Genomic DNA, 26,940 nt, shown 5'->3' with positions numbered 1-26,940 from the left:
TGATACTTACAGCATGGCATGATGCTGCTGTCAACCCACCACACTGGCACACAGACAGCAAACCAGGAGCCCAGCTAAAACCCCACTAACCTCATACCCTCACTTATAAAAAAGCAGATGAGAGCAGAAGTGATTATATATTAACAGGAACCTGATGAGCTGGGAGTGAGAGCAGCTGCTTGGGCTGGTGCTGCCACAGGAACAAATTGATATCAGCTGGCCATAATTAAAGCTTGGGCTGTGCTTTTTTTCTAAAGTAAGGTTTCTCTCCATCAGAACAGAGGGTGTCTGCAGCAACTGCCACATAAGAAGCGTGCAGTTCCCTTGTTTATGAAGGTGATTACATCATCTGGTTGCTTGAGATAATAACTATCAGATTTGAAGATCCATGAAATTCCTCCTGACCTATTTTCTGTGATCCAAGGAGAGGATGATTTTGCCTTCCCTTTCAGAACTGCATAATTCAGAGAACACCTGTAAAGAGACCAAAGCAACCTCTCCATCTGCAAAATGACTCGTGCTGGGTCCTGGACTGGAACAAGGGTAGTGTAAAAATGCTGCAGAAAGTCCTGAGCAGCACCTGGCAGGTGCCAGGTACATAGGAAGGGAGAGCTCCATCCTTCCCCTGGTTTCTGCACATGGAAAGCATAAAAACCCCGTGCTCAGAGTGAATCATTTATTACTGATGCTGCAAAGCCCTAGACAAAACAGATGAAATCAGCTGGCAGTGGACAAGGCCACCAAACATCTGCTTGTACCCATGTGGTGTGTGGAAACAGAGCTGTGTGTTCCAGCATCTTGATGGTGTGAAACTAGAGCAAAACCACATGTGAACAGTTAAAAGGTGCTTTTATCTTATGGAGAAATTTAAATGTATCCATGGCTCTTGTTGTGTACAGGAGGAATCTCTAAGTCCCTAGAAATTAAGGAATACGCACTTGAATGAAAGAGCCATTTTGGTATTAATTTTTAGTTTAATTGAGAGATAAGTGCTGACCTTCTGTGAACTCTGCATCTCACTGTGCCTGTTGGATCTGACAATGAGCCTGATGCTTTATTTCACACTCATACACAGTCATGGCCAGGCAAACTTGGGGTGCTGCTGCCACCGGGCTGAACCGGGTGGTCAGGAGGGGGGAAGGTTCCCTGGTGAGATCTCAGCACTGCCCAAAACAGTTTGCATCTTCTCCCTGCCCAGGCAGATACAGGCACTGCCTTCCTCAGGGTTTAGATATGATCAGGCAACAAATTATTTTTATTGCACCAAAATAAAGCCTTTTCCTTGAAGCTATTGCAAGGGTGGCTGCGATCAAAGGTGGCTGGGAGCGCTGCCGGTGGGAACAGCCATCAGCAGTTCGTGTGACCCGGGGTGGTGCAGAGCAGGGAGAAGATGAAGAAGGTCCCTAGCACCTCCTGTGCTCTATTGTTCAGGACTTCAAAGAGCCCAGGATCTGTAGCCACTGCTAATAGCTGTTATCTTCCAGCAACAGTAATTAGGAACTGAAGGAGACTCTGAGACAGTGACTATAAATAGCCAATAAAGCTACACCTTTTCTGCTTCATTTACTTCATTACTTCTGTTTTCATTATATCCACCCCTCTAGGATGTGGCTTTTAATCCTCCAAGCTGATCTATCCCTATGAATATTCACTGTCAATGATACACATATTGCTGCTGTCTGAATATCCTGAAGCTGTTATCAGTCATGCATTAATCTGACATGCAGCTCCTTGGGCTTCATCTAAATTGCAAGTACAAAAAGAGCAAAATGTAAATAACTGAGAGAAGAAAATGCTAAACTCAGTAAAAGATTATTTATGGTTTTCCAGTTCAGCTTCGTATTAATTTTGCTATGCTGGATTTTGGAGCATTTGTTTAAAATCCACATATAACTTATGCAAGAACCTATAAATTTCACACATATGTTGAGCAAAGGGATGTGGAAACAGTGAGTCAGACTGGCAGAAACTCCCCCAGTGTGTGCCAAGGGAAGGGTAAATGTCCAGGGGAGCTTGCAAACATGACCCCTGCATCTCCTCCCCACATCTACTAACACTTGGTTCAAGGAATTCCTAATTGAGGGGTTGTATTTGAAGTAGTGAGCAGATATTATTTTCTCTTGATACTATAAATAATTTTCTGTATCCTTGTAAAATTTTCATAGCCTCTCCGACATGCAACACACAACAACTTAAATACAAATTTTGCTAAATTTTTTTTTTCCTCATTTGTTGTGGTGAACATATTTCTGCTAGTTTCCCCTGATGCCCCCAAACCTCTTTTGACAAGAGGCAGAGGATAACCACTCCCTGTTGGTCACAGCACTCAGGCTTTGGCAGACTTCACCGATTTTGTAGTGTGTAGAGCTGCCCAAGTGCCAGCTGCCATTCGCAGTGTGGCGGTGCCGTGGCCCTGACCCCGGCGTGAAGGGGCAGCTGGGGCGCGTCTCAGGGCGCTGGTGGCACACACAGCTGCGGGGACTTGCTGATGGCCCCGCGGGAGCAGCTGGCCTGGCACTCCCAGCCCTGTCCCTTCTGAGCACGGGCCAGCTCCAGCCCGTGTGTGCCTTGAGCTGCTCCTGGCACTGGCAGTGCGGCCACAGCGACCCGTGGCAGGAGCCTCCTCCCTGGGCTGCAGCTTGGGCATCTTCGTCTCTCCTGAGCTGCCTGCTCAGATTCCTGCCACCTTCACCAAGGCTTCTGCACCATCCAAGACTGTTCCCAACCTTCAGAATTGCTGATAATGCCCCACTCAGTACTCAAAGCCTTACAGAGCCTTGCAGCAGCTGTGGGAGCTGTCTTTTGTGTAGAACAAATGTTTATTTTTTTTTTGTACTAGAAATAGGTTGGAAGAACTGTCAATGAACAGTTTTGGAAGCACATCCCAAAACAATATGAAGGATCTCAGAGTGCATATCCACTATGGGCACCACCAATGTCCTGCCTGAGAACGCACTGGCTCCAGCACCATGTCCCCAGCAAGGTGCCCTGCGTGCAGGGCAGGCTGAGAGCCAGAGGCTGTTCCCGGGAGCAGGGACTTCACTCATCCCTATTTTACACATCTCTTTGTTCGCATCTCTTCCTCTACGGTGAGAGGGGCAAGAGCACTTGTGTCGTCAGCTGGTGGGGAGAAACAATAGCTCTGCTCACGCTGCCACCACCCCGCAGGGCTGAATCACCGTCACAAGGCGAATTAGCCTCCCGCCTGTTGCTCAGCTCCGCCATCCCGGTGACTCATCCTGGAACGGGGACGGGAGCGAAAGGAGGACGCTGCTGCCTCCTCCCCCTACACCAAAGCGGGAACCAAAGCGGAATCTGTGCCTGGGATCATCTCGGGGCAGGCCAGGAGGGCTCGGAGGGCGGCGGCAGGGCGGGCGCAGGGCAGCAGCTCGGAGGGCCCCGGCACGCCGCTTCTGCTGCGCCTGCAGCTTCCTCCTTGCTAAACCCACGAGGGGCATGACAATCTGTCTTTCCTTGCTCAGCAAAGGTTCCCCTAAGCAGCGACGTTTCTTCTGCCTTCCCTCGGCGAAGAAAGGGAGATGTTTGGTATCCTGTACCCGGGGTCAGCAGAGCACCCCAGCCTGAGGGATGCTCCGCTCTGCACTTCAAACAGGTTTAAACGGGCTGTAGGTGCCCACAAGGAGAAATGAACCGTGTCCCGGTGTGGGACAGCTCTCACAGCCCGTTCTGGAGGACGGACCCGAAGGGATGCAAGCCCCATGTGCGCCTCCGGGAGCCCGGGCTGCTCCCCAAGCCCAGCCTCGCCCTCCATCCCGGCACATCCACCCTCGCCCTCCATCCCGGCACATCCATCCTCGCCCTCCATCCCGGCACATCCATCCGTCCCAGAGCCGGAGAGCGGCACCTCACTGCCGCCAGATGCTTTGTGAAACCAGTGCTGGGCACTTCAAGAAAGCTCAAAACAGCCTGGAAACCTCTCCGGGAGCAGGGCACCGTATGCCCCTGCCGAGCAGGGCGGCTCTGGCCGCAGCGAGGCTTCTCTCACCGGCACGGACACGAAACGCGCTGCCGGGCTGGAGGCGGAGGGACGGCGTGTTACCAAGATTAGACACAAAATGCATTGTACAGGAGGGCTAAAACTAGTCTGAGAGGAATGAATTTTACAGCATGCTGCCTCTTGGAACAAGAGGCAATTAGAGGGCAAATCCTCCTTCCTGTGGCTTTGCCGCTGTCCAGGGAGCCCCGAGATCGGGCTGCCGCAGGGATTGTGTGGGCACCTGGTCGCCCCCAGGGTTCAGGTGAGCAAAAGCACCGCTTGCCACAGGGCGAGGAGGGTGCAGCCCTCTCTGCCCTGTGCTGAGCGGCAGCAGCACCTCCTCTCCCTGCCGGTCCCAGTGGCACTCTGCCTGGGAACACCTAAACACCAGCCCGTGGGCACTTTATCACTCTCTGAGTGCATCACTGCAGCTAGGGAATTCACGCTGCCTTAACTCTTCATGTCTGTGTCCCTCCGGTATTGCTGCTTGCCTGCCGGTCTCCAGGCTGCTCCTCCCAGGTTTCCTCACCTCCATCCCCACGCACGGCTCAGCTCTGCAGTCCGTGCCATGCCTGGTGGCTCACAGGACAGTCAGCAAATGGCCTTTCCTGAGCACACAGAGCTGCTGCACACAGGTGCTGTAAGCTGCTATGGGATAATTATTGGTTGAGGCAAGAATTATCTCACTGCTAACAAAAACGGTCAGGGCATTAGGCTTTAAGACACATTGGAGACACTAGCAGTGACTACAATTGTCAGACAAATATTTTCTGGCAATAAATAACACATGAACACAGATTTTTATCAGGCTTTTTGAACTTGGGGAAAAAGAAGGTATTTTTTCCCTCTACAAGCCTCCCCTCCGCAAAGGCAGTCAGTAAATCCCATGTACAAGCATTTGCTGGGAAGGAGAATCTCTTCAGCTTGCACCCCTGTGTAGGTTCCTCTGTGTACCATCCTATCTTTAATCGTGCCATTTGTGCCCAGATGTCACCTGTGTTCTCATGCAAACCATGGAGTATAAGGCACAGGGATTCTAGGTGCTGCTGAGGAGCAGAGAGGGTTTTGCAGGCAACATTTCCATTACAAACTGACTGTTCCATGGCTCATGCCAAGTGCTGTGTGTGTCAGACCAGCCAGTGCAGAAGGGTGCAGGACCCAGCTGCCAAAACCAGAACACCCCAGGGTGCCAGGGCAGAGGAGCATCCCCCGTGGCCCAGCTGTTCCCCCAGCAGAGCCCAGGGGCTGGCACAGGGCTGCAACACAGGCTGTGCTGCTGTGAGGGCAGGGCTCCAGGTGCTTCACCCAGGAAGGCTACCTGTGATCACTCCTGTGGGGAGCCAAGAGGGCGTAGGAGCTCCCTGAGCACCTCTAAGGTGAGTGAATATGATGAGCTTTTCGCCTCCGTCTGCACAGCACTGCTGCTGCTGCAGGGAAAAGCTCAGTGGCAAAGACTCAGCCAGGCAAGAAAGGATTCCCACTGCAGGATGGCAGGTGTCACTGGAAAAGCCGGCAGCGTGGTCCAGCTGATGTGCCACGAGCTGCAGAGCAGTCCTGCACCCTCTGTGAGTATTTTATGAGGGGAAAAGGTTCCCCCAGAGCAGGAGGAACCTCTCTGTGGCATTGTCAGCATTACTGCAGTGCTCCATCAGGAATAGCGTGTTTGTGAGGCCACCTGCCCCCGCTCCCATGGGGATTAATGGCACCCACACAGGCTGGTGAATCACTCAGCCCAGGAGAAGTGGTTCTCCTGCAGTAATTGTCTTTCCATTGCACAGTGATGACTGCAGATAGCACTGACAGCCTTCACCGTGAGGAGCCCCAGAGTGTCAGAGTTAGAAAATGGTGTTCGTGGTCCTCCTGACCCTGGGCAGCCTGAGTTGGTCTGGGTAGCCAATTTTGTACCAATAAATAATGGTATAATTGATTAAATGTATTACAGACAGACTGATAAGTGAGAATAACAGGGCTGTTGTTATACCAGAGGCTTGTGTTGATGCTATGAACTGATGCTGAAGCTGGGGATGTGGTGCTGGAGCCAGTGGGTTCTCAGGCAGGACCTTGGTGGTGCCCATAGTGGATATGCACCCTGAGATCCTTCATATTGTTTTGGGATGTGCTTCCAAAACTGGTCATTGGCAGTTCTTCCAGCCTATTTCTAGTACAAAAAAACCAAACATTTGTTCTACACAAAAGACAGCTCCCACAGCTGCTGCAAGGCTCTGTAAGGCTTTGAGTACTGAGTGGGGCATTATCAGCAATTCTGAAGGTTGGGAACAGTCTTGGATGGTGCAGAAGCCTTGGTGAAGGTGGCAGGAATCTGAGCAGGCAGCTCAGGAGAGCCCAAGATGCCCAAGCTGCCACCCAGGGTGAGGGGCAGAGGAAAGACAAGGAGGGTTCCAAATCAGAGGAGGAGGGATGTCTGGGGTCCTACAGTCACTGCCTGCTGCAGAGCTGGAAGGTGCTGCAAACACTGTGGGGCCCAGACACAGTCACACCTAAGCAAAGTTCAGGTGAGAGCCTGTGTGGAGCAGCTGTCTCTGGAAGCAGCAGGATCCACCACAGCCCTGACACACACGGTGCTCAAACACGTGCCTGTCATGGTTTAGGAGATGGGGAGCAGGGGACATGTCTGATGGCAGTGCCTGCTCCCAGCAGCTGGGCTGTGGGTCCCCACCTTGGTGCAGCTCTGTGCCTCCCCACACAGCACATCAATGAAAGGCAGCAGTCAGTTTATGTCACACTGATAAGAAATTCCCTCCCTAAAGTGCTCCTTGACTGCAGCCCAGTCAGGCTTCCCCTCACCTCCCAGAAGTTATGTGACCTCTGGAGCAACATCGTGCACCAAAAACGCTGCTGCTGTTCCTATCTGCCAGGGAAAGGTTCTCCTATGTGTCACCTGTCCATGTCCCCCAGCTGTAACACTCAGTTTAATTAAAAACCCACCCCTCCTTGCAAACCAGGCACATCAGGAACTCCTGCTGGCAGAGAGGAGCAAGTTGGGCAGGTCTCTGTGCTCCCAGGAAAGACAAGAAGCTCTGCTTGCCTCAGGGATAAGAAAGGGAGCAGGGCAGGCACCAAGTCCAGGCATACGGTAACAGATCCCCCTTCACTGAGGATCTCTGGGAAGCCCAGCCTCCCCACCACCCATCTCTGGGGTCACATATCCCCAAAAAAGATGAAAGAGGTCCAGAATGATACTTGGCACTCTTAGTTGCTTCCCCTGAGCCTGCTCAGCACTCATAGAAACCTCTCTCCACAAGTGAAGGGCTGCAGATCTGCTCCCTGGGGCCAGGAGCTGATGCTGCCAGCTGATCCCAGGAGCTTCGAGGAGGGAAAAGCCACCAAACCCTCTGTGACTCACACCAAAACCATGTGTCTGCATTTCCAGCCAGGCCTGTAACCAGGCTGCAAAAGGGCTGATCCTGAAAGGCCAGGAGGGTGACAGATCTGCCTGTCAGAGGGGTCCCAGCCCCTGCAGGGGGACCCACTGCGAAGACCCCCAGGCTGGAAGGGAGGAGCATCTCCAAACAGCCACGCCTGCATTTCCCTCTGCACCCTCAGGGACTGCTGCAGACACTTCAGGAGGTGCTGCCACTGACAACATTCACGCTTCCTCCAAAAGGATGTCTTTTAAGGAATGTGATGTTATAAAAACTCTGCTGCGGGGCTGAGATGTGCAGTTACAGCTGAAGACACATCCCCCACCTGGTTACCAGCTGGCTAAAATCCAGCTCTGCCTGTGTGCTTTCAGAAATCCTCCAAAACAGTGGTGACTGAGCCAGAGCAAGATCCCTGCCTGCCCTCTGCTCACCTCTGCAGTGCCTCAGAAGTTCCCATGCGCCCCCGACTGCTCGAGGGATCAAAGCCGCCAGCCCAGCTCAAAGCGCTGCCGAGAGTGGAGCTTAAAAAATGTCTCAGCCAAGCCCTAAAAAAATTTCTTCTGCTTTTATACTCACTGCTGTCTAACAGAGATCCACGGGGCACTGGTCCTGGTGGATTCCCGTCCCATTCTCTCTGCTGTGTCAAACCACAATGAATCCTGTCAAAAAGCACATTTAAAAGATCTCCGCAATCCTGGCAGTCCCATCTGCAAGGCTGGGAGGGAGGCAGTGCCAGAGTGGTGCTTTCCAGGAGCAGGAGCTCAGCCTGGTGGGCATCCTCTGGAGATACCAGGCTGTATCATGTGTCCTGCCTCCTCAGAGATCTGGCTATCAGCTGGGCTGGGAATTGTGGTGCATTTTTCCATTTCTGGGATGGAGTTAGCATGCCTGGATGTTTTTTGTAAAGAATTACATAAGAGGGAGAACAGCAGTCAGAAGATGCAGTTCTCCAGGGCTCCAACATTTCCTTGGAACAGAAAAGAAAAATGCCTGATGTTATTCTCAGACACCAGGACATTTGCCCACTCCTGCCTCCCCAGTGTGACCCTGTGTAGGAGCCAGGCCACACCCCTGAGCCCAGCCTAGGGCCACCTACAGCCCCATTTGCTCCTGAGGAGCAGCATCAGCAGCAAACTCTCCATTCCAGGGAGGGACAGAGCAGCAAAGCAAAGCCCCAGACCTGGGGCAGAGCTGTGTGTAAGAGGGCACCCAGAGCCAGATCAGCTCCTGCACACAGACCTTGGGGCCATGTGAGAAGCTCTGGCATGGGCGTTTGCTGGGAACAGAGCTGGTGACCCTCAGTGCCATGTGGGACACGTGGCATTCGGATGGGATGCATGTCCTGGGAGGGCATCACAGCCCAGACACTGCCACATGAGCCCTTCTGTTTAGCACAGCTTGAGAGTGGCCACATCTAGAGGAAACCCCTAAAAATTCATGTTGCTCCTCCTTCACACTCCACTTTGAGGAATTTCTGATGGATGTTAGCCTGAGTTTCCATTGTGGTGCAAACAAATTTTGCTAAACAGCGGGTCACAACTGCAGCGGGTCACAAAACCGCAAAATCACAAAGGCATCTGTGTGTAGGATGCAGCCATGAGCGAGAGGCTGGGAGTGGGGATTGTGGCCCAGGCTCAGGGTGCAGCAGCCAGGGCCACAAAGGGCCTTTCAGGGTGGTGCCTGGGGCTCAGCCCCGTGCTGTGGTACCAGCCCGTGCCTGGCCAGCAGCACCAGTGCACGGCTCGGCTCTGTGTGTGCTTTGTGCCAGCACTGAATCCTCTCTGGCGGATGTGTCGCCCCTTGTTCTCATCTGACAGGAATGAAAGGGAATTTTCAGGGCCTGGGGATGATTGGTCACCTCCACCCAGCACTCAGGACACCCAGCTGGGCCACAGCACTGATGGCAGGTGGCTGGAAGGGCTCCAGGGGGTTCAGGTCAGGGCCAGCATCTTGGGGACAGCCTATCCTCCCAACCACCACTCCCCCAGGCCCTCCAGTGGCAGCCAGAGCAGGACACACACCCAGCCTATGGCAGGATCCCTGTAACCTCCTCAACTGTCCCCCACTGGCACCCCTGCCACATCCCTGTGTGCCCATCTCATCCTGCAGCATCCCCTGCTGCCCCACAGAACACCCCCCCACACTTCCCGACAGCACCAAGTCTGCACAGGAAACCTGATTTTAGAAATAACAGCAGAAAATAAAACTGCCAACTTCTTCAAAGCCTGGGAGCCTCTTGCTGCCCTTCCACCCCAACTCACCCTGCCAAGCCACTCGCTCATTAGTGCCTGCAACACAGCTGGAAGTGCATTGATCTTGCTGAGAATTAGCCCAAGGGATCTCCCAGGAGCTGAGAAACAAGGAAAGAGTTCAGAAGGACTCCAAGGATGAGGAGGAAGAGTTGCATCCCTAGGAATGCTGTCCAGGCAGTATCAATCCAAGCAGGGCTGCGCTGGGTTGTGCTGGGGTTTGGCCCCCTCTCTCCTGTGCAGAACCCATGTTTCCAGTGGTGTTCCTTGTGGGAAGTGCTGCTCCAAGCAGGTGAGCTCCTTGCTGAAGGACTCAGTGCTACAAGGAAACTCCTGATAACAGCACAGAGAAGTAGGGCTGTCCCAAAACATCAGCAAAGGAAATGCAAATCCCTGTCTCCACGGGGTGGAAGGTGATTCCCTCCTCTGCAAAGATTTCTGCCAAGCACAGCTGACCCCACAGAGCAGGCTCAGAGAGGCAAGGAGCAGGGTGGCATCCAGAGGAGCTTCAGGGAAGGTGCTGCCAGCCAGAGGAAAGCAGCTGCCTCTGCTCCTGCTGATCCAGCACCCTCTGCTGTGTGCCAGCACCCGGCCAGAGGCACATCCACTGCAGCCACAGGCTCCAGGGGACAGCAGGGACCTCTCCACTGGGAGAAGCAGCAGGAGGGGCAAGGAGCAGAGGCAGGAGAAGAGGGAGGTGCTGACCTCCTGGTGCCACCGGGACCATTGCCAAGCACAGCAGGCTGGGTGTGAGCAGTGCCAGCGTGCCAAGAGCATCCCCATCAGAGCAGATCACCCCTTGTCCCAGAGGGCTGCTCTTGCCCTGAGCACGATCACGGGCTCTGTCCATTGGAGAGAGGGGTCAGACAGGCATGGGGGATGAGCCAGCCCAGTGAGGGGCTGAAGACCAGCATCCTCCATCCCCACTCCTGATGGAATGCACAGCTGTAGACAGGGCTGAAATGGGATCCTGAGCCATCCTGAGTCAGGGTGGGGACCCCCAGCTGGCACCAGCAAGGTTTTGATGACCCATCAGGGAGTAAGATCTTTGATTTCAAACTCAGTGCAGATTCACAGGTGAGACATCAAGAATAACCCAAAGTTTTGCTTAACCAATCTATAATTTTTCTGGTCTCTCCTTCAGACCAGTCACACTTGCAGTCTCATGACAAAAAATACCCCAGTTTCACTGTGTGGTAGATTGGATCCTGGTAAAGTTTCCCACAACACCTCCAAGATCTCAGATAGGGGAAGCATCAAATACTCATCCTGTTGTCATGGATATGACAGAAAGCTCCTGCTTTCTGTGTTAGTAATGCCCAGCTCTGGGTGGGCTGGCTTGGATGCTCTGGCAGCATTAAGACTCCTAAGGCCTGAAAAACTGGCTGCAAGTCTCTGTGACAACATGTTATCTCACAAGATTTATGGTTCATCCTGCTCCAGGCAAAGTCAGAAATACCACCACAGTGATTGCTCCAGATATTACTGCATTTTTAGGCTACTGCTCTGACATTCACAGCAGGGGAAGAAAGAAGGATGGGAACATTTACACTTTCACCCCCAGCTCCAGCAAGGAGCTTGCTGGGGGTTTTGGTGTGTGGGTACTCAGAGAGGAGGCGAGCAGGCTCCAGTTGCTTCCCAGCTTGCAACTCTGGCTGGAAAATAAAGCTCAAGGATGAATGCCTGCACAAGATCAGGAGGGGGATTTTAGTTTTCTATGTCCTCCTTGGACATAAAAGACTAAAGTCATGGGAATAGATTGTTGGGAAAGACAAGCCCTCTCTTCAGTGCCCCATTTGCTGATGGGGAGGCAAGCAGTGAGGGGAGAAAACACTCCAGGGATCGAGCACATTGAAGCCCGTCAGACAAGCAAAGGGAGGATGGCCAAAGTCCCTGGTGAGGTCTGCAGCTGTCTGGGGTGGCTGCAGGAAGGCTGCAGCTCCCAGGGCACAGCTCCTTAGCACCACAGATCCCAAGTGGTCTGTGGGTGGGCTGACCCACTTGCTGCCTGGCTGAGAAACCAGAACCCCCCTGCTTTGGAGAGCTCTGTTTCCCCAGGACTTGTGTGGGTGGTGACACAGGTCTCCCAAGCTTTTCTGCTGAAGGTGTCCCACATCACACAAATAATTGCACAACCTTGTGCTAGGGAAGGGAGGGAGAGAATGACTAGAGGAGGCTGTAGCCAGGTCCACTCCCTCTTCCAGTTCATTATGGTGGCAGAGCTCCAGAAAGTCAGAAACACTCATATGTGATCAGGGACAGATGCTGACAAAAAGGCATCCTCAAATAACCACAAACAAAACACTATGTTAGCAAAAATTATTTTAAGATAGCAACCTACACCTTATCCAGACTCCTCACCTGTGCACTCCCCACAGACCACAGGGAGCTGCCTGCTGGCTATGGAAGCAGAACAGCCTGATTTGTGGTTTTCAGGCAGCCCTGAGGTCCTGAGACCCCTTGGATGGTAGAAAATGGTAGGCAACCACTTCCACTGTCCCTCACTGGTTGCAGGAGAGCTGCAGGATGGCATGGGTGCCACTGCATGTCCCTCTTTGCATGGTGAGGGTGGAGCTCCCCAGAACCACAGGCCAAGCTGGCATCCCTGTGTTTGCCATCACCACCCTCCCTGCTGGCAGGGGCCGTGCTGAGCCTGCTCTGGGCAGTGTGTCCCTGAGCTGACAGAGTGGAGATGAGCTGCCCCATCTGAGGCCATGCTCACAGCACCCCTTTCACCCACCTCCCCGAGAGGGTCATGATGCTCAGGTGATGGCTGGCGATAAGCAAAGGGTGGCCATCTGTGTGACAGGTGCACAGGCTGCTCCTGGCCTTGGCATCTCCTGTCTCTTGCACTCCTGCTCGGTGAGGAAGGACTCCTTGCTTGCTGCTTTGGTGGTACCAGGCCAGCACTTCCTCTCATACAGGGAAGTGCCAGTTTAAGTCCACAGCACCCCGAGGCTGCACAACAAGCCCTACATCACTGCTGAGAAGGAGAGGAGAGAAACCAGTGCAGTGATCCTGAGTGGTAGCTTCTCAAGGAAGGGACATCAGATGTGAGTTATGCTTATGATTCCCTTCTTGTTTTCTGGAAAGATACTTTCTTTTCAGAGCCACAGCCCTTGAAGTCCCGGCAGCTGCACATACACCACAAAGCAAGACCCCCTTGGCTTCAGTCCAACCTCAGAACAGACAGGGATTTCACTTTGTAGCTCAGCAACTGAGCCACTTTCATGTTTAGTTGAGGACCTATATAATTGTTATATTTAATTCAAGTGGGGAAGACATCCAGTGTTCTGCTGTTTAACAGTGCCTGAACTAGAGTGATTCTTTGCTCTTTTCTGTTTCCAGAGCAGTCCTGTTTCCAAACTGCCACCCCAGGGTAAATCTCAGCCACACCACAGGGCTGAGACCCAGGAGGGAGCCTGGGTCAGACCTCTGCCAGGATGTGGGAGCTCAGGCATGGGTCTGGGAGCAGGTCTCCTGAAGGTGTGTGAATTTCTGGCTGTGAAATGATCTCTTGTTTAACTGGGACTTTGTCCTGATAAGGTGGCAATAAGGAGTCACTAAATGTTGGTACTAACTACCCTCATTACCAGGAGCAAAAAGTGGGTAGGACTTCTGAAGTGGGTAGGACTTCATGATTTCCACATTAAGGCTCAGAACAAGATGTAATAGCTGTAGTTGAAATTACTCCATCTCTGCTACTTCCCACCACCCAAGGCAAAGTTATTTTTAACTCCAGGTTGCCTAAGGGATACTGCTCAGTGAGATCTGTTGCATCATCACCAAGGGTCTTCACTTCACAGGAAATCAGGGAAGAGAGAGTCCTTCCTCCAGCCAGCTGGGACCAGACTGGAGCTACAAACTGACCCCTGCAGGCTCCCCAGCTCCTCCTGAGGGAGCAGAAGCTGTCACTGAGGCAGCCTTGAGAGTACAGAGGACCAGGTACCTGGCCAAGTCCTCTTTTGTTCTTTTCAATTCTCAAAGAAACTTGGGCTGAAGCCACTCCAGGAGCTGCAGTGGCACCGTGCAGGCAGATCTCGAGCGCTCTGAGTCAAAAGGACAGTCATGCAAACCCAGAGGGGATTAGCTCTTAATGCGCTTCTCAGGGCAAACCCTGAAATCAGGGGATTGCCAAGATCCCAGCAGAAAAGCTAGCCAGCTTTCTGCCCTCCTGACAACAAATCCATTGCCAAACTCACCCAGAGTCAGGAAAACTCACATAGAAATGTTGGAACTGCTGTGGATGCACAGGAGCACCCCAGCCATTGCCTCCCCATCACACAAAACCACACAGCTCCCCGTGACTTGCACTGCAGGGCAGCAGGACTGTCACATCTCCTTCAGCCCTGGCGCAGTGGCACAGCTCCAGAGCTCCCTGAGGCCACCTCATGGGAGAGTTCAGGAGCCTCCAGAAGAAATGCCATGTACATGTGAGTGCAGTTATCCCTGCTCAGCTTTATCCTTCTGGCTGGGAATGAACACCTGCTATGTTTGCTCCCAGGGTCTCAGAGCTAAACTGAGATAACCTGGCTGTGCACTCAGTTTCCTCCTGTCCCGGGGTGGAAGGAGAAGTGGTGCAATGTCTGAGGTGGTTGTATTCAAAAACATAAAGAGCTTTCAGCATTCCTTTTCACAGACTGTTTTCTGCGCACTCAGTTTCCTCCTGTCCCGGGGTGGAAGGAGAAGTGGTGCAATGTCTGAGGTGGTTCAGCATTCCTTTTCACAGACTGTTGTCTGCAGCATGGACAGGGGGAAAGAGCTCTCCCTTGCTTTTAGTGAGGGTTTTTTGGCTAGCTGAGAAGTTTCCCGGACTGTGGCTTTTCTTTTGGAAGTGATTGGCCCTGCTCTGGACTGAAACCCCAAAAAAACACCAGGAGCTCACACCTGTGGCCCACTGGGGCCCGGGATGCTGCATTCCAGCACCGGAGGGATTGATAAGAGATTGAGCAAGCCAAGCTACACAATGTGAGAAGGACTTTCTGAATTTGCCATCTCTTCAGAACAGTGAGATGTTTTATTGTTTAATATTATTCATTTTTAATGTTTGTGAATACTTTGCTTGCTAAAGAAACAGGTTTTTTCCACTTTTCTCCAAGGTTTCCCTGAACCAATTGGGGGAGGGGCTGCTTGAATCCGCTTTCTAGATGGACCCCTTTGGAAGTTTCCTCCCAAATTTGCCCTAAACCAGGACACCTCCATATCTAACCCCACTGATTTGTATTAAAACCCAGCAGTAAAATTGGGAGCTAGAATCCAAGGTGGAATTACATGATTTTTTATGCTACTTAGCATCTTAAAAGTTAAATTTTAGACTACAAGAACTTCCCTTGTAAAGGCTTTTCTCTCTGCTGTGCCATCTGCAACAGACAGTGTTATCCAGGTGTTTTGCTCTGCTTTGCAATTCAGTTCTTGTGCCTGCTGGGTAGTTCATACTCATGTTTTGTCCTAGAGAAGAGTCCTTGTATTGGAAAACAAGGCAATATGCCCTGCACTCAAGATGTAGCTACCACTGCTGGGATTCTACAGAAAATCAGAAAGGTCTGGAAACCAGCCAGTCTCTCTCTGGAATTTATTTGGGATCTGTCACTGACCTGTTGTGTGCTACCCTGCTGAATCACTGCTACTACCCTCCCCTCTTCAGAGCTCAGTTTCCTTTCCTGATCCCTTAGGAATAATCCATAATAATCCTTTGTAATCTGCAAGAGTCCACTCCAAAAGCAGGTTTAAGAGCTGTGAATACACAGAGTGCAGGCATCTCTGTCACGAGATGCAGGACACAGCTGGTACTCCTACTTAAGTCTTGCAATGCCCAGTACAGACATGAAGGGCTCAAGACTGCGAATGAGCCTCTGAAGGACGTGTGTGTGTAACAGGCATGAACCTCACCACTACAGAATAGCCTTCACCTTATATATTTCATAAATAAAGAGAGGGAGCCTCTGAATTTTGTTACCATTCATGTATACATTTATTAAGCCAAAGGAGTTTGATCATGTCACAGTATGTTACTAGCGCACATGAAATCTTTTCTTTTCAACTTCACTAACAATGGTCATTAATTACTTTTTATTTTTGCCTTTCAAGCTTAAAAAAATTTCCTCTTTCTGAATTCCTCATGAAAGGTTCTTTTTTTTTTTCCTTTTCTTTTCTTAAAGTACAAAACAAATGTTTCTCAGATATGTAAACAACCATCATGGAAATGAGACTGCTCCTAAAGTTAACATTATTGTTATGGATGTTCTGATAGATCTATGTCATGTGGCATGTATTTCAGCTCAGTGACTCCTTCAATGGAAGTTATTATTGTTATCATCACCTGTGCTGCAGTACTGGAGGCCTGGTCAGGGTTAAGACCCTTCTGTGCAAGCTGCTGTACAAATACTTGGCTGTAACTGAGGTCCCTGGAGAGAAGGGCAATCACTGTTGTGACTATAATCCTCTCTGTTCCATCTGCTCTGCAATGGAGCTCAAGGGAAGCTCCTCTCCAAGCTAACTCTGGAGTTCATGTTCAGATACTGGTGAAGAGAAGGGAAATGTCACTGCAGGCCAATCCTGACACCTGCAGTCCTGTGCGTAAAGCTGCTCACAGTTATGGGAATGCTCATATGAGTAAGAAACTGCCATGGTTAAAGTCTGCAAGGTTGAGTCCCTGGGTCGTTGAACTCCTTTGCAAGAAAGCATGCGAGAAAAGCAGACTGGTTCCTTTTCTCTAAGGTTTCATCAGTATAATTCTAAGAGAGAAAGGGATGGGGTCAGTTGCTCAGTTTCAGCACCTTGAGCATTTTGAGTTCTGATCCCCAAATTAAAGAAGTCTCTGCTCTGCCTTGGGCTACTGTGACCAGGCCTAGAAAAGTCAGTTGGACATTCTTTGTCATGAGGAAGCAGTGGTTTGCCATTAGAGCATGGAGGGATTCTGTTTTATGGTGTGGAGGCTGCATCCTAGGCAGGAACTGTGAAGATTGTGTTTGGCCATCAGCAGAAATTATTCTGAAAAAGCTTCAGAGCAATTGCAGTTTAAATAATGATTTACAGCTTCATATTTGAGGTGAAAAAAGAAAGGATTACATGAAATAAATAGCAAAAAAATCATTGTCCCTGCACAAACATAACATATTCCTGCCTATGAAACATCCCTTGCAAATTACTGCCTTTTAGGTTATGTCAGATATTTAAATGAACCCTTTAGAGCTAAAATACAGTACTCTGAAATGAGGTTAGAAAACTTTTAAAAGGACTAATGGGAAGTGTGTACAAAGCTCTCTTTAAAACAAATTTCCCACCTGGATAGCTTATGAGCGTGAGGCCTCAGTAGACGTAGAGCCGGTCTGCGATGGCAGCGGGCATGTGGGTCATGATCTGCATGCGCAGCCACCAGTAGTAATCCATGGGGTGGTAGCGGGTGTAGGGGGCCGTGGAGGTGAGCGCGTGCGCCACGCTCTCGATGACCGGCGAGGTGTCCCTGGAGCCGCTGTTGCAGTACGACTCCATCTTGCTGACCTGCTCGTCGAAGTACTTCCTGCCGTAGTCCTTGCGCACGATCTCGGGGAGCTCGTCCCACATCTTGTCGGCGATGGCTTTGATGCGCTCGGGGCTGTACAGGTTGGTGCCGGCGATGAAGTTGCCGGGCTCCACGATGCTGACCATGACGCCCTGGGGCTGCATCTCGTAGCGCAGGCAGTCGGAGAAGGCTTCCACGCCGAACTTGGTGATGCAGTAGGGTGAGCGCGCGGGGCTGCCCATCCGCCCCATCATGCTACTGATGTTCACCACACGACCTAGGCAGAGACAGGGCACAGCCGAGCTGTGGTACCTGGCCTGGAGCAGGTGCCTGGCACCACCCAACGCATTCCTGAACGTGCGTCCGCCCGCTGCCCGCTGCCCGCTGCCCGCTGCCTGGCAGACCTGCTCACGGCTCTGCCTGAGCAGTGCTGACCTAGGCAATGGCACCCAGATTTGTGCTCCTTGGCTCATTCTACCTGAGGGAACAGGCACATGCTGACACACAAAGCTCAGTGCTCTGGGGAACACGGGAGAGGCTGGACAGAGCCTGCATGGGGGGAAACAGGATTGCTCAGCAGCAATTTGGACTGAGCCCAGATAAGTAAAAGCAGGAACAAGAAAAGGCTCTGGCACCAAAGCTGAGCTTGTTTATTTGCAAATCAAAACCCAGTGGTGGCTCAGAGTGTCTGCTTCTCAAAATGGAATAGATTGCTCCTGTACCACCAATGGGCAGAGCAGCTTAAGTCCACTGCACTCTTCCATGTGACAACTGGGTTATGGCTCCAGGAACAGAGGTCTTTCTCCCAGCCAGAAGCCATCTATTTGGGCTGGGGAAAATGCTGGTAAGAGGCTGTGGATGCTGTAGTCTAGGTAGAGGTTGCAGTTCTCTGCACCTTCTGCCAGGGCTCATTGCTAAGTTGTGTTAGAAAGAGAAACTTTGACCTCAGAAGTGGATAACCTTCCATGGTGGAAGAAGGGCTGCCCAGGCCACATCCAGCCCAGGTCTGCAGCACAGGGCAATATTGTTAATGCCTGTAGATGGGTCAAGAGTGAAAAATACTCTAATTTAGTCAGGCAGTAGGCCCTAGCACAGGAAAGCTTTTGACCCTTTATGCTGAGATCCATGCAAGCTCCAGGTTTGCATGCCTCTGCTGTACAACCCCCTCTTTTCCTACATCACAGTCTCCAAGAGTAACAGTGCAAAATAACAACTTCCCTGAAATAAGTTTTTGCACTGCTGCTGCCCACCCTGCCACAGCTGATTTCTATATGGCAAGGAGGAATGCTCCTGGCACTGTAATTTATTGTGAGCTGCAGTTTCTGAACAGGTAAAAGAAGGTATAATAGATTAGATCTTGTGTGGGATGTTGCAGGAGAAGGCAGCACATAGGGGAAAGAGAAATAAGGGGTTTTCAGGCCTGCTGCCCTGCTGTGTAACTCAGAGAGGTGAGGCAATGCGTGTGTCTGCTGGGGACACATTCTATCTGTGAGGGCAGGAAGGTGTCAGTGGTGCAGAGAGAAGTGCCATAGACCTTCTGGCCTCTAACACAGCAAGATGTGGCAGGATGAGGGACCTGCTACAGGGAGAGCCAGTCAGGAGCTCTGCCACTCACCCTTTGACCTCCGGATGAGCGGGAGGAAAGCCTTGGTGGTTCGCACGGTCCCCCACAGGTTCACTTCAGCTACCTCCATGTAGGTGTCCATGCTGGTGAATTCAACTTCCCCAAATGTGGAGATCCCAGCATTGTTAACCAGCCCCCAGAGCCCTACAAGACAAAATCAAGCACCATTAGTTGTGCTAGTAGGTTATTGAACCACCAGGTTATTGAGCTTTTCATTATGACTTGTGATAGTGAAGACCAGAGAGAAGAGAGTCCAGAGTGCACTTCAGTCTCCTGAGAGAATAGAACCACCATGGAGATCTGCCTGTACCACCCAACACTGCAGCCACAAAGTACTGTGATTGAGACTTCCCAGGAAGTTCTGAGCCAGCAGAGAACTTCAGCCTTGTCTTAGCTGTTCTCCTTGCCCATCTTTTTTTATCCATCATAGTTTTTTAAAAGAAGTAAAATATACAATGCAAATAATAAGAATGACCTTGTAAGAAACAAAAGACTAATTCTTTCAAAGTAAAAACACTTCTGCTACCATAAGAACTGGAGTGTCTGCAGTGCTAGGAAGGAGGGTGTAGGCATGAGTGAGCATGCATGCCATGGCCTCTCCCTTTTATTCTGCTGCAACCAAAATGGCAACAACTGAAGCTACCCACTAATTTGGCAATAAAAAGAAAGACTAAAAAGGAATTTTAAGTAAAATTAACTAATTTCATATAATATTCTAATTGTACAGGAAACATGCTGAGAAAAGTCTGAGAAAGGCTTCTGTCATTTAGAAAAACTCACATTTATCTGTTGACTGACTGTGTCCAGATCTGTGTTATCAGAAAAAGCCCAAGAAAGGCAACTTCATCCTGGCCTGTGCTTGAGAATACAGAGCTAGAAAACTTAATTTATATAGAAAATCCATATGTAAAAATTAAATACAAAGAAAATCAAAAGAAATTGGTTTGCAAAATCCAAACCAAAACATTACTGGTTGTTCTGCTTTAAAACAACCTTCTGTTGAATGTGGATATCCTTTAGGAGAAAAATGTACTTCAAAGGGTGGAAAGGTTTCAGGAATGTATGAGCAAAGGCAATTTTCACAGTACTGGAGCAGAATTTGCTGCACACCTCAGTAGAATGAAGTAAGCAGGCGAAGAAAATCAGTACAGCTACCCCCTGAACTTTAAATGGTAGTATCTACAATAGCATTAATGATACCCAGCTGGTTTCATGGGAAATTCTTTGCAAAACCTCTCCATTTCCTTTGCCATTTGAAAGAGTGGGGAACACATTTCCATTGTTAATTCCCAATCTTTGGGCACAGGGCAGGTTTTACAATAGAAAGGGAGTCACAATAAACTTCAGTTCACAGGAACAAAGTACTAATCCCAGAGCCTTGAATACCACTCTACACATTTTCATTGTTAATTCCCAATCTTTGGGCACAGGGCATGTTTTATGACAGAAAGGGAGTCACAATAAGTACTAATCCCAGAGCCTTGAACACCACTCAGGGTTTAGCCACCCCCTGAACTTTAAATGGTAGTATCTACAATAGCATTAATGATACCCAGCTGGTTTCATGGGAAATTCTTTGCAAAACCTCTCCATTTCCTTTGCCATTTGAAAGAGTGGGGAACACATTTCCATTGTTAATTCCCAATCTTTGGGCACAGGGCAGGTTTTACAATAGAAAGGGAGTCACAATAAACTTCAGTTCACAGGAACAAAGTACTAATCCCAGAGCCTTGAATACCACTCAGGGTTTAGCCAATGTCCCTACAGGAGCTAGTGGAGAACAAAGCAGTTTTCCTTGTAGATGCTGTGTGAAGTGGGAAGCTCCTTTCTGATATGGTACAATATTCAAACAGGCCATTTGCTCTTCCCTGCTGCTCCTCAAAGATTCGTGTCCTTCAATCACATGCTCAGCTTTTGAAACACCCCCTGACAACGCTGTCAGAGCCCAGCCAAGGAAGCTCCTGTCCCCCCTGCTGCCTCAGAGCCCATTGCATACACTCACCTTTCTCTGGGTCCTCGAGGCTGTTTTGCACATGCTCCACTGCCCGATCCATTTCTTTGCTGTCACAGACGTTGAGCTGGACAGTTCTCATTCGATCACTCTTCATGGCATCCAGCTCCTTGGAGCCACCCTCTCCCTTGTCCTAGAGGGGAAGAAAGTGCTCGTTTCAGTCTGGCTAAAGAGCTTGTGCGGAATATCAAATGCCTACCAACTATCAAATCAAGCAAGAGTGCACAGGGCAGTCAGAATATTCAGGACAGTCCTGCAGCCCTAGGAAGAAGGGGAGCAGACAGGACTGGTCCTGCAGAACACCATTCCTCAAGCATCTCCATCTGACCATGAGTCCTGTACCAAGTCAGCTGGTACAAACTACTTCAACCACCAAGAAAGCAGCCAGAGGTGCATCTGCTGCAGCAAGGCACCCAGCAAGCACCCCCTGCTCAGTACAAGCTCCTGAGGCCAAGCTATGTCCCACTGCTGCAGTGGTGGGAATGTGGTGCCATCCTCACTTGATTTGACACAGGGCACAGCAACTCACTTGGGGGTGGTTATGGTGTAAAATTGCCAGCAAGGGGCTGCATATCTACATTGCACATGCTTGTTGGTGACACTGCCAGCTTTGGGAGCAACAGTCCAAGAAGAGGGACTGCTGCCCACTGCTCTCTCCCTTCAGCTGATCTATCCACAGGTTTCCAGGCAGTGGAAGCCATAACTACTGCCTCCAAAGGACTGCTACAGAGTCCAATACTCAAGAGCCTGGCCAGTCTGTTTGCTGGCAATTCACCCAGGCATCTTCTCTGGCATCTTACTCTCTTCTCTGCCTCCCCCATCAACTTTTTCTCACTCTTATTTCCCATCTCCATTCCTTTTTTCTCAGCTCAGAACAACAGCTTCCCCCAGTACATTCTCTCACAACTCAGCAAATTAACTGCAGCCAGCCCCTGAGGTACTTCCACAGGGGCCAGACATTGCTGCCATGCCCAGAGCTCAGCTTTGCAGTGGTGAAGCCTGGCCTTGGTGCTTCCAGTACACAGACACAGGATGTCAGGATGAGATTGGGACTATAGCTGAATCATTTCCATTGTTATAAACTACTGGACTGTGCTGGCCAATCCAGAGTACTTTTGTAGAGGATGGTGAGATATACCTCTGAAAATGATCCGATTTTGAGAACATTCCTGTCTTTACTACAAGAATATACTTCGGTATCATCCCTCATTAGAAGTCTGTTACTCCCAATTATCAGGCTAGACATGGAACATTTCCACAGGATCATCTATGATGACATCTGCTCAGCTCTTCCTCCCCTACTGTTCAACCTTCTAGGTAGCCTCACTCACTGTGTCTGCATCAGCAGGCAGACATCAGAGTGCCCTTCACTCCTGACAAATAAGGGGTTTTGTTTTCCTCTGAGCTGGAACAGGCCAGTACTTCATAGCAGGCCTGTTTCCTGACTGCTGAATGACATTAGATTGCTCTGAACACCTCAAGCCACAGGCACTCCCTGTCAGAGGTCAGCAGGCAGCTGTCAATGAGATGGAGCTTGTCTGCAGTCTGGGCCCAGGCTGCCCATCTGTTTCTCAAGAGAGAGTTCCCTTCAGAGACCATACTTTGGATACCACATGAAGGTGGCCATACAACCCTGTCTCTGTGCCACTTGTCTTCCAAAAGTTCTTTTCCTGGCTCCTCTCATTCCTGCACTTATATACTGCACTCAGAGACATTTCACTAACATAACTACCTGACATCTCCTGTCTTCTCCTCCATGCTTCCATATTCCATCACAGACTGTTAACACCAGTTAGTGTTTGTCCTTAAGAGAGGGCATCTACTGCTCTCTATTCCTAGGGAAGCATACTGCTTACAGAAGGGAGTGGTTAGGAGTCTCATGTGCAGTTTGATGGCAGTGTTAAGAGTGACTGAAAAGAGTTTGGTGCTAAGTTTGTTGTTCACTCAAAAGCACTGTGGTGCCAAAGCAGTTTATATGGCAAAGCATTGGAAAGCATACAAGTGGCAAATGTGGGAATGCCATCAGGGAATCAGCAAATGCAAACATGCAAGTCTCTCAAAAACAGCACATATTGCTAAAGGAAAGAAGGAAAATGAAGCCCAGGTCCTTCTTTCCCTGATCCCAGTTCTATGAGGTGCTACAAAATCTCTGGGTCATACCAGCCTTAGAGGCCTCACAGCTCTACTGGGACCTCCACAGCATCTTCTTCCTCAACCCTGACAGGATTGGCTCTGCAAGCCAGCTCCCTCCTGCCCTCCCACCCACGTGCAGCTGGGTGCTTGGACAGGGACTCCTGGGGCTGGGCTTCTGGCCACGAATTGCACTCTGAATGTTAGCCCACAAGGCCATTCCCTTGGCTTTCAGCAAGGGCAGATGGGAGATGTTTAAGTCAGGCACCTGGTGACTGTGTGTCCTGGCAGAGGATGCAGCCTGTCCCACAATCCCCAGGCCCATATACAGCAGTGAAAGGATCTTCTCATGCTGCAGCAGAAGACCAGTACATCTCTGCTGCCAGCCCCAGGGTACACTGTCCCTGTGGCAAGCAGGCCCAGCTCTTGCACACCGTAAAAGCACATTGCTGCCTTGCCTTTCTCTTTCCATGGTCACTCTCTGTGGCTCCTGGGCTTCAGCTTGCATCTATTTCAGTGTGTCCTTGGTCTCTAACACCCTGTGGCTCTGAGCACTCCTGTGGAGCCCTGCAGTGGCCAGCCTGTATGCCAGCTTGCTCAGAGGACCTCTGCCTTCTCATTCACCTGCAAGCCTCAGCACGCACAACAAAGCAAACAGGAGTTCCACCACACTCCTGACAGCAGAGACAAACATCACATATGTCCAGTGGTAACAGATATGGATGGAAAAATACCTTCTTCATCTTGTGTCAGCTGGCTTCTCCATGTATTAACCAAAGAGGTAAAAATAAAACAGCTGCAGCATGAGTGTTCATTGGATCCAGTCTACCACTGTCTTTTGGCAATGCAGCATCAACACAACTCTCACATGAGTATATTTGCCACTGAAAACATTAGGAAGTAACTGTGTGTGAAACAGCACACTATTAGCACAGATCCATCCTCGGGCTCCCCTCAGTCATGACTCTACACTCCTCTCTCATGTTTCCTTTAGTTAAATTCAGGTGCTCAGGATCTGGCCACTTCAGGAAATCTTTCCTAATAAAGAGTCAGCACTGCTCACACTTTTAATCTGCAGTAAGGACATGGCATTCCTAAGAACTGTGCATGCCCTGAGGACACAGTGGCTCCCCAAGCAGCAGTCTGCTCCTGATGTGCAGGTGTGCTGTGAAAAACAAACCCATGGAAGTGAAAAATCAGCTCAGTCTCCTGGAGTTGTTTTTATTCTACAGAAAGTATAATGGCCTGAAGACACAAGGGAGGCCACTCAGCTATATAAGGAGCTTTGGCATTTTCCAGTGTATTCTGATGACAACTGCTGTTACCATTCTTGGCATGGCCACACAGATTTTGGAACATGGTGTGTGAGTTCAGCTAAAGAAACAATATTTAATTACAGAGTAATACTGCAAAGCTTTCTGCTGATTTTTCTGTGAGGAAGTAAATATTGATCAAAGTCTAAAAGACTTCTGGCATGCTACTACATATCAGCTCATGTTGAAATTGTCAGAGGCCAAGATTTTCCATGAATATGCATTCAGCAGAAAAAGTACTGAAGACAACAAAAATAGAAGGAAGGCTTCAGTAACTGTTAGGTATATCCACTGAAAATTGTGCCTTTTTAGCAGATTAGACAGAAAAAATGAAACCCGTAAGTAACTTTGCAACTCTGCAAGTTTTTGGCTTCTGTCAATATAGAGGCAGGCTATTACTCTAAACAGTGTTTTTAAAGTTTGCAGTGTTCTTATATTCTCTAATGTTGATCTTCAGTTGAGTAGAAACATTTGTCAAAAAAGTACTTATCTACTCTCTGTCTTGAGCCCTTTTAAAAGAGCAGCTTGTACCAAGTGTCCTGTTCTGCTGTGACGCCTGCAGAGGGAGCCCGGGTTAACAAATAAATCTTTAACCCAACACTGGGTTAAAGACACAAGACAGAGCTATCGAGACAGACACCTATTTTGAAAAAATGCAGTAGAAACAAATTACTAATTTAAGCAAAACTTAGTAATAATGCGAAAAAAAAAAAAAGAATAGTAGAAAGTCAGATAACATTAAAGAATACTTGGCAAATTCTCTTCAAGTAGTATCAGTATTCAAGATATGTTTATAGTGAAGAGTGAGTTAAAAGATTAGATCAAACTAACTGACCCACCCCAGGATATCCTGAGGAGTAAGTTTGTTTCTGTTAGGAAATGGCCGTGCAGCTAAAAACTGTGCAGTGCTTCATAAAGAGAGACTAAAACTCTCTCCTGTTCTCCATGACCATCAATGCTTTGCCACACCAAGTTCTCCTTCAGAGCCTATCAAGGCTGTGTCACTAAGCTGTTTGTGGCCTGATTCTTCTCTCATTTGTACTATTGGGACTTCATCACCTACCCAACTATTTCAGGAGACCCCCAGTACACACCATGGCACGGCTGTGCTCATGAATATAGAAAAATATGCTCAAAACACATGCCATAAAATCACTGGTGGTTTGGTGTATTTCCAAATTAATCAAAATAAGCCCTGCATAAATATATACAGAGTGAGAGCAGGGCCAAAGGTCCAGACTACAGCCTGACACCAAACTTTGCTTATGGTTAAGCCTATAAAATTAGATTTGGGATTCCAGTTCATCAGACATGGAACAGACCACAAGACTTAAATAAGAACATCCCTAGGTACCAGTCAGTCCTGGTTCTGCTCTGTGAAATTCAAGCACCTGTGTCTTTCCCTTTGGGGTACCAACCACCCTCCCTCCCCTTGGCAGAAAGCTGTGCAGAGTGGAGAGGGAAGACTGGAGTTGCTATGTGTCACTGCACATGCCACAGGTGAAGAACAGCTTTTGTTTTCCCTACCTTTTGCAGGCAGCCAGCATAAATAATGAAACCTTTGTCATGCAGGTGCTTGGCCAAGGCAAATCCAAATCCTGAGTCACAGCCTGTTATAAGCACAGCTCTGCTGCCAATCTGCAAAACAAACCAGAACAAAATGCACTGGAATTGAGCATTTGATATCAGTGATTTACAGTGCACAGAACAAGTCACATCCTTGGCCAGGAGCACTCTGTTCCAGGGATGTTCTCTACACTCACTGCCTCCTGCCACCCAGTGCCTCCTGAACACAAGGAATGACATTTTCATACCAAGTTTACTCCAGTGAGGCAGGATCACTGCCCTCCCAACATGGAGGAGTTCAGCACCTCTGGCTTCCAAGGCAAACAGGCCAAGCAAACCACCATGCTCTGGCAGTTCACATCCATTGTGAAATCTGAAAATACAGCAAACAGTTCCCAAGACATATTTTCCCTTCATCATGAACTGTTCCTGTATGTTCAAAGCAGGCAGGAGACCACTCTTGTGTACATGTAGCCCATAGGGCATGGAGAAGACAGTTTGACTGAAGAAAGGATATAGTTTAATCTTACTGACTGCTCACTTATCTTTCTCTCTCTAGCACCTAAGCCCTCTAGAGCTGGGTTCTAAGAGCTAAGAAGATTCAAGTGAGGTCAATATATGAAATTAGGACCAGTAGGTCATCACTCTTTTTGTCTGGTTGGCTTTTTTGGTCTTCCTATTTTTCCAGCTTACAATTTAAGTAGAAGTATATCTCCTTCCCTCTCCAAATTCCTTTTTCTAACCCAAAGACAGGCAGCAGTTCAATAACAAGCAGTTAAATAACAAGCTAAAATGGTGCATCAGACAGCCCAACAGCAACAATTGCACATCCAAGTTGCTGCTGTGGGTGTGATTATATAATAATTGCCTGCAATTCACTCCGACTCATCTCTTAACAAGCTATAAATTTGGCTTTCCCCAGCATACTCAAGGACTGATCTTGGGTGGAAGCTGGGTGGAAACAGCAAAGGCCTCCCACACTGGAAGCCCAGCAGTGATGCAAGGATCACATCTGCATTCCTCCAAAACTCTGTTCCACAGAAATGGAGCAAGTTGTGCATGCTCTAGCATGGCTACAGTGCTGAGTTCTGTGCCACAAGACAGACAAGATGACAAAACATTCCCCTTCCTTTTGCCTGGCACTGCTCCTGGCAAGTCAGTATCTT

At 49.5% G+C, this 26,940-nt stretch overlaps 1 protein-coding gene across 4 annotated transcripts in view; it reads right to left on the bottom strand.

Moving 5' to 3' along the window:
* The window catches only part of BDH1 (3-hydroxybutyrate dehydrogenase 1), a 58,648-nt gene that overhangs the window by 26,789 nt on the left and 4,919 nt on the right, over positions 1–26,940 (bottom strand). For 3 of the 4 annotated variants that reach the window (XM_041414490.1, XM_041414493.1, XM_041414491.1), the window contains exons 4-7: positions 25,736–25,846; positions 20,757–20,898; positions 18,746–18,898; positions 15,577–17,407 (exon numbers count right to left, since the gene is read on the bottom strand). In XM_041414490.1, the coding sequence (XP_041270424.1) occupies positions 16,938–17,407; positions 18,746–18,898; positions 20,757–20,898; positions 25,736–25,846 (876 nt within the window). In that variant the 3' untranslated portion in view covers positions 15,577–16,937. Of the gene's footprint in view, positions 1–15,576; positions 17,408–18,745; positions 18,899–20,756; positions 20,899–25,735; positions 25,847–26,940 lie in introns of those variants that run through there. The other variant, XM_041414494.1, reaches the window with a different exon arrangement.

The sequence above is a fragment of the Onychostruthus taczanowskii genome, unplaced genomic scaffold (genome assembly GCF_017590055.1).
Source record: "Onychostruthus taczanowskii isolate IOZ18803 unplaced genomic scaffold, ASM1759005v1 scaffold45, whole genome shotgun sequence".
Taxonomy (NCBI): Eukaryota; Metazoa; Chordata; class Aves; order Passeriformes; family Passeridae; genus Onychostruthus; species Onychostruthus taczanowskii.
Note: the sequence above shows the minus strand (reverse complement) of the source record. Positions and strands in the feature narration are given on the sequence as shown.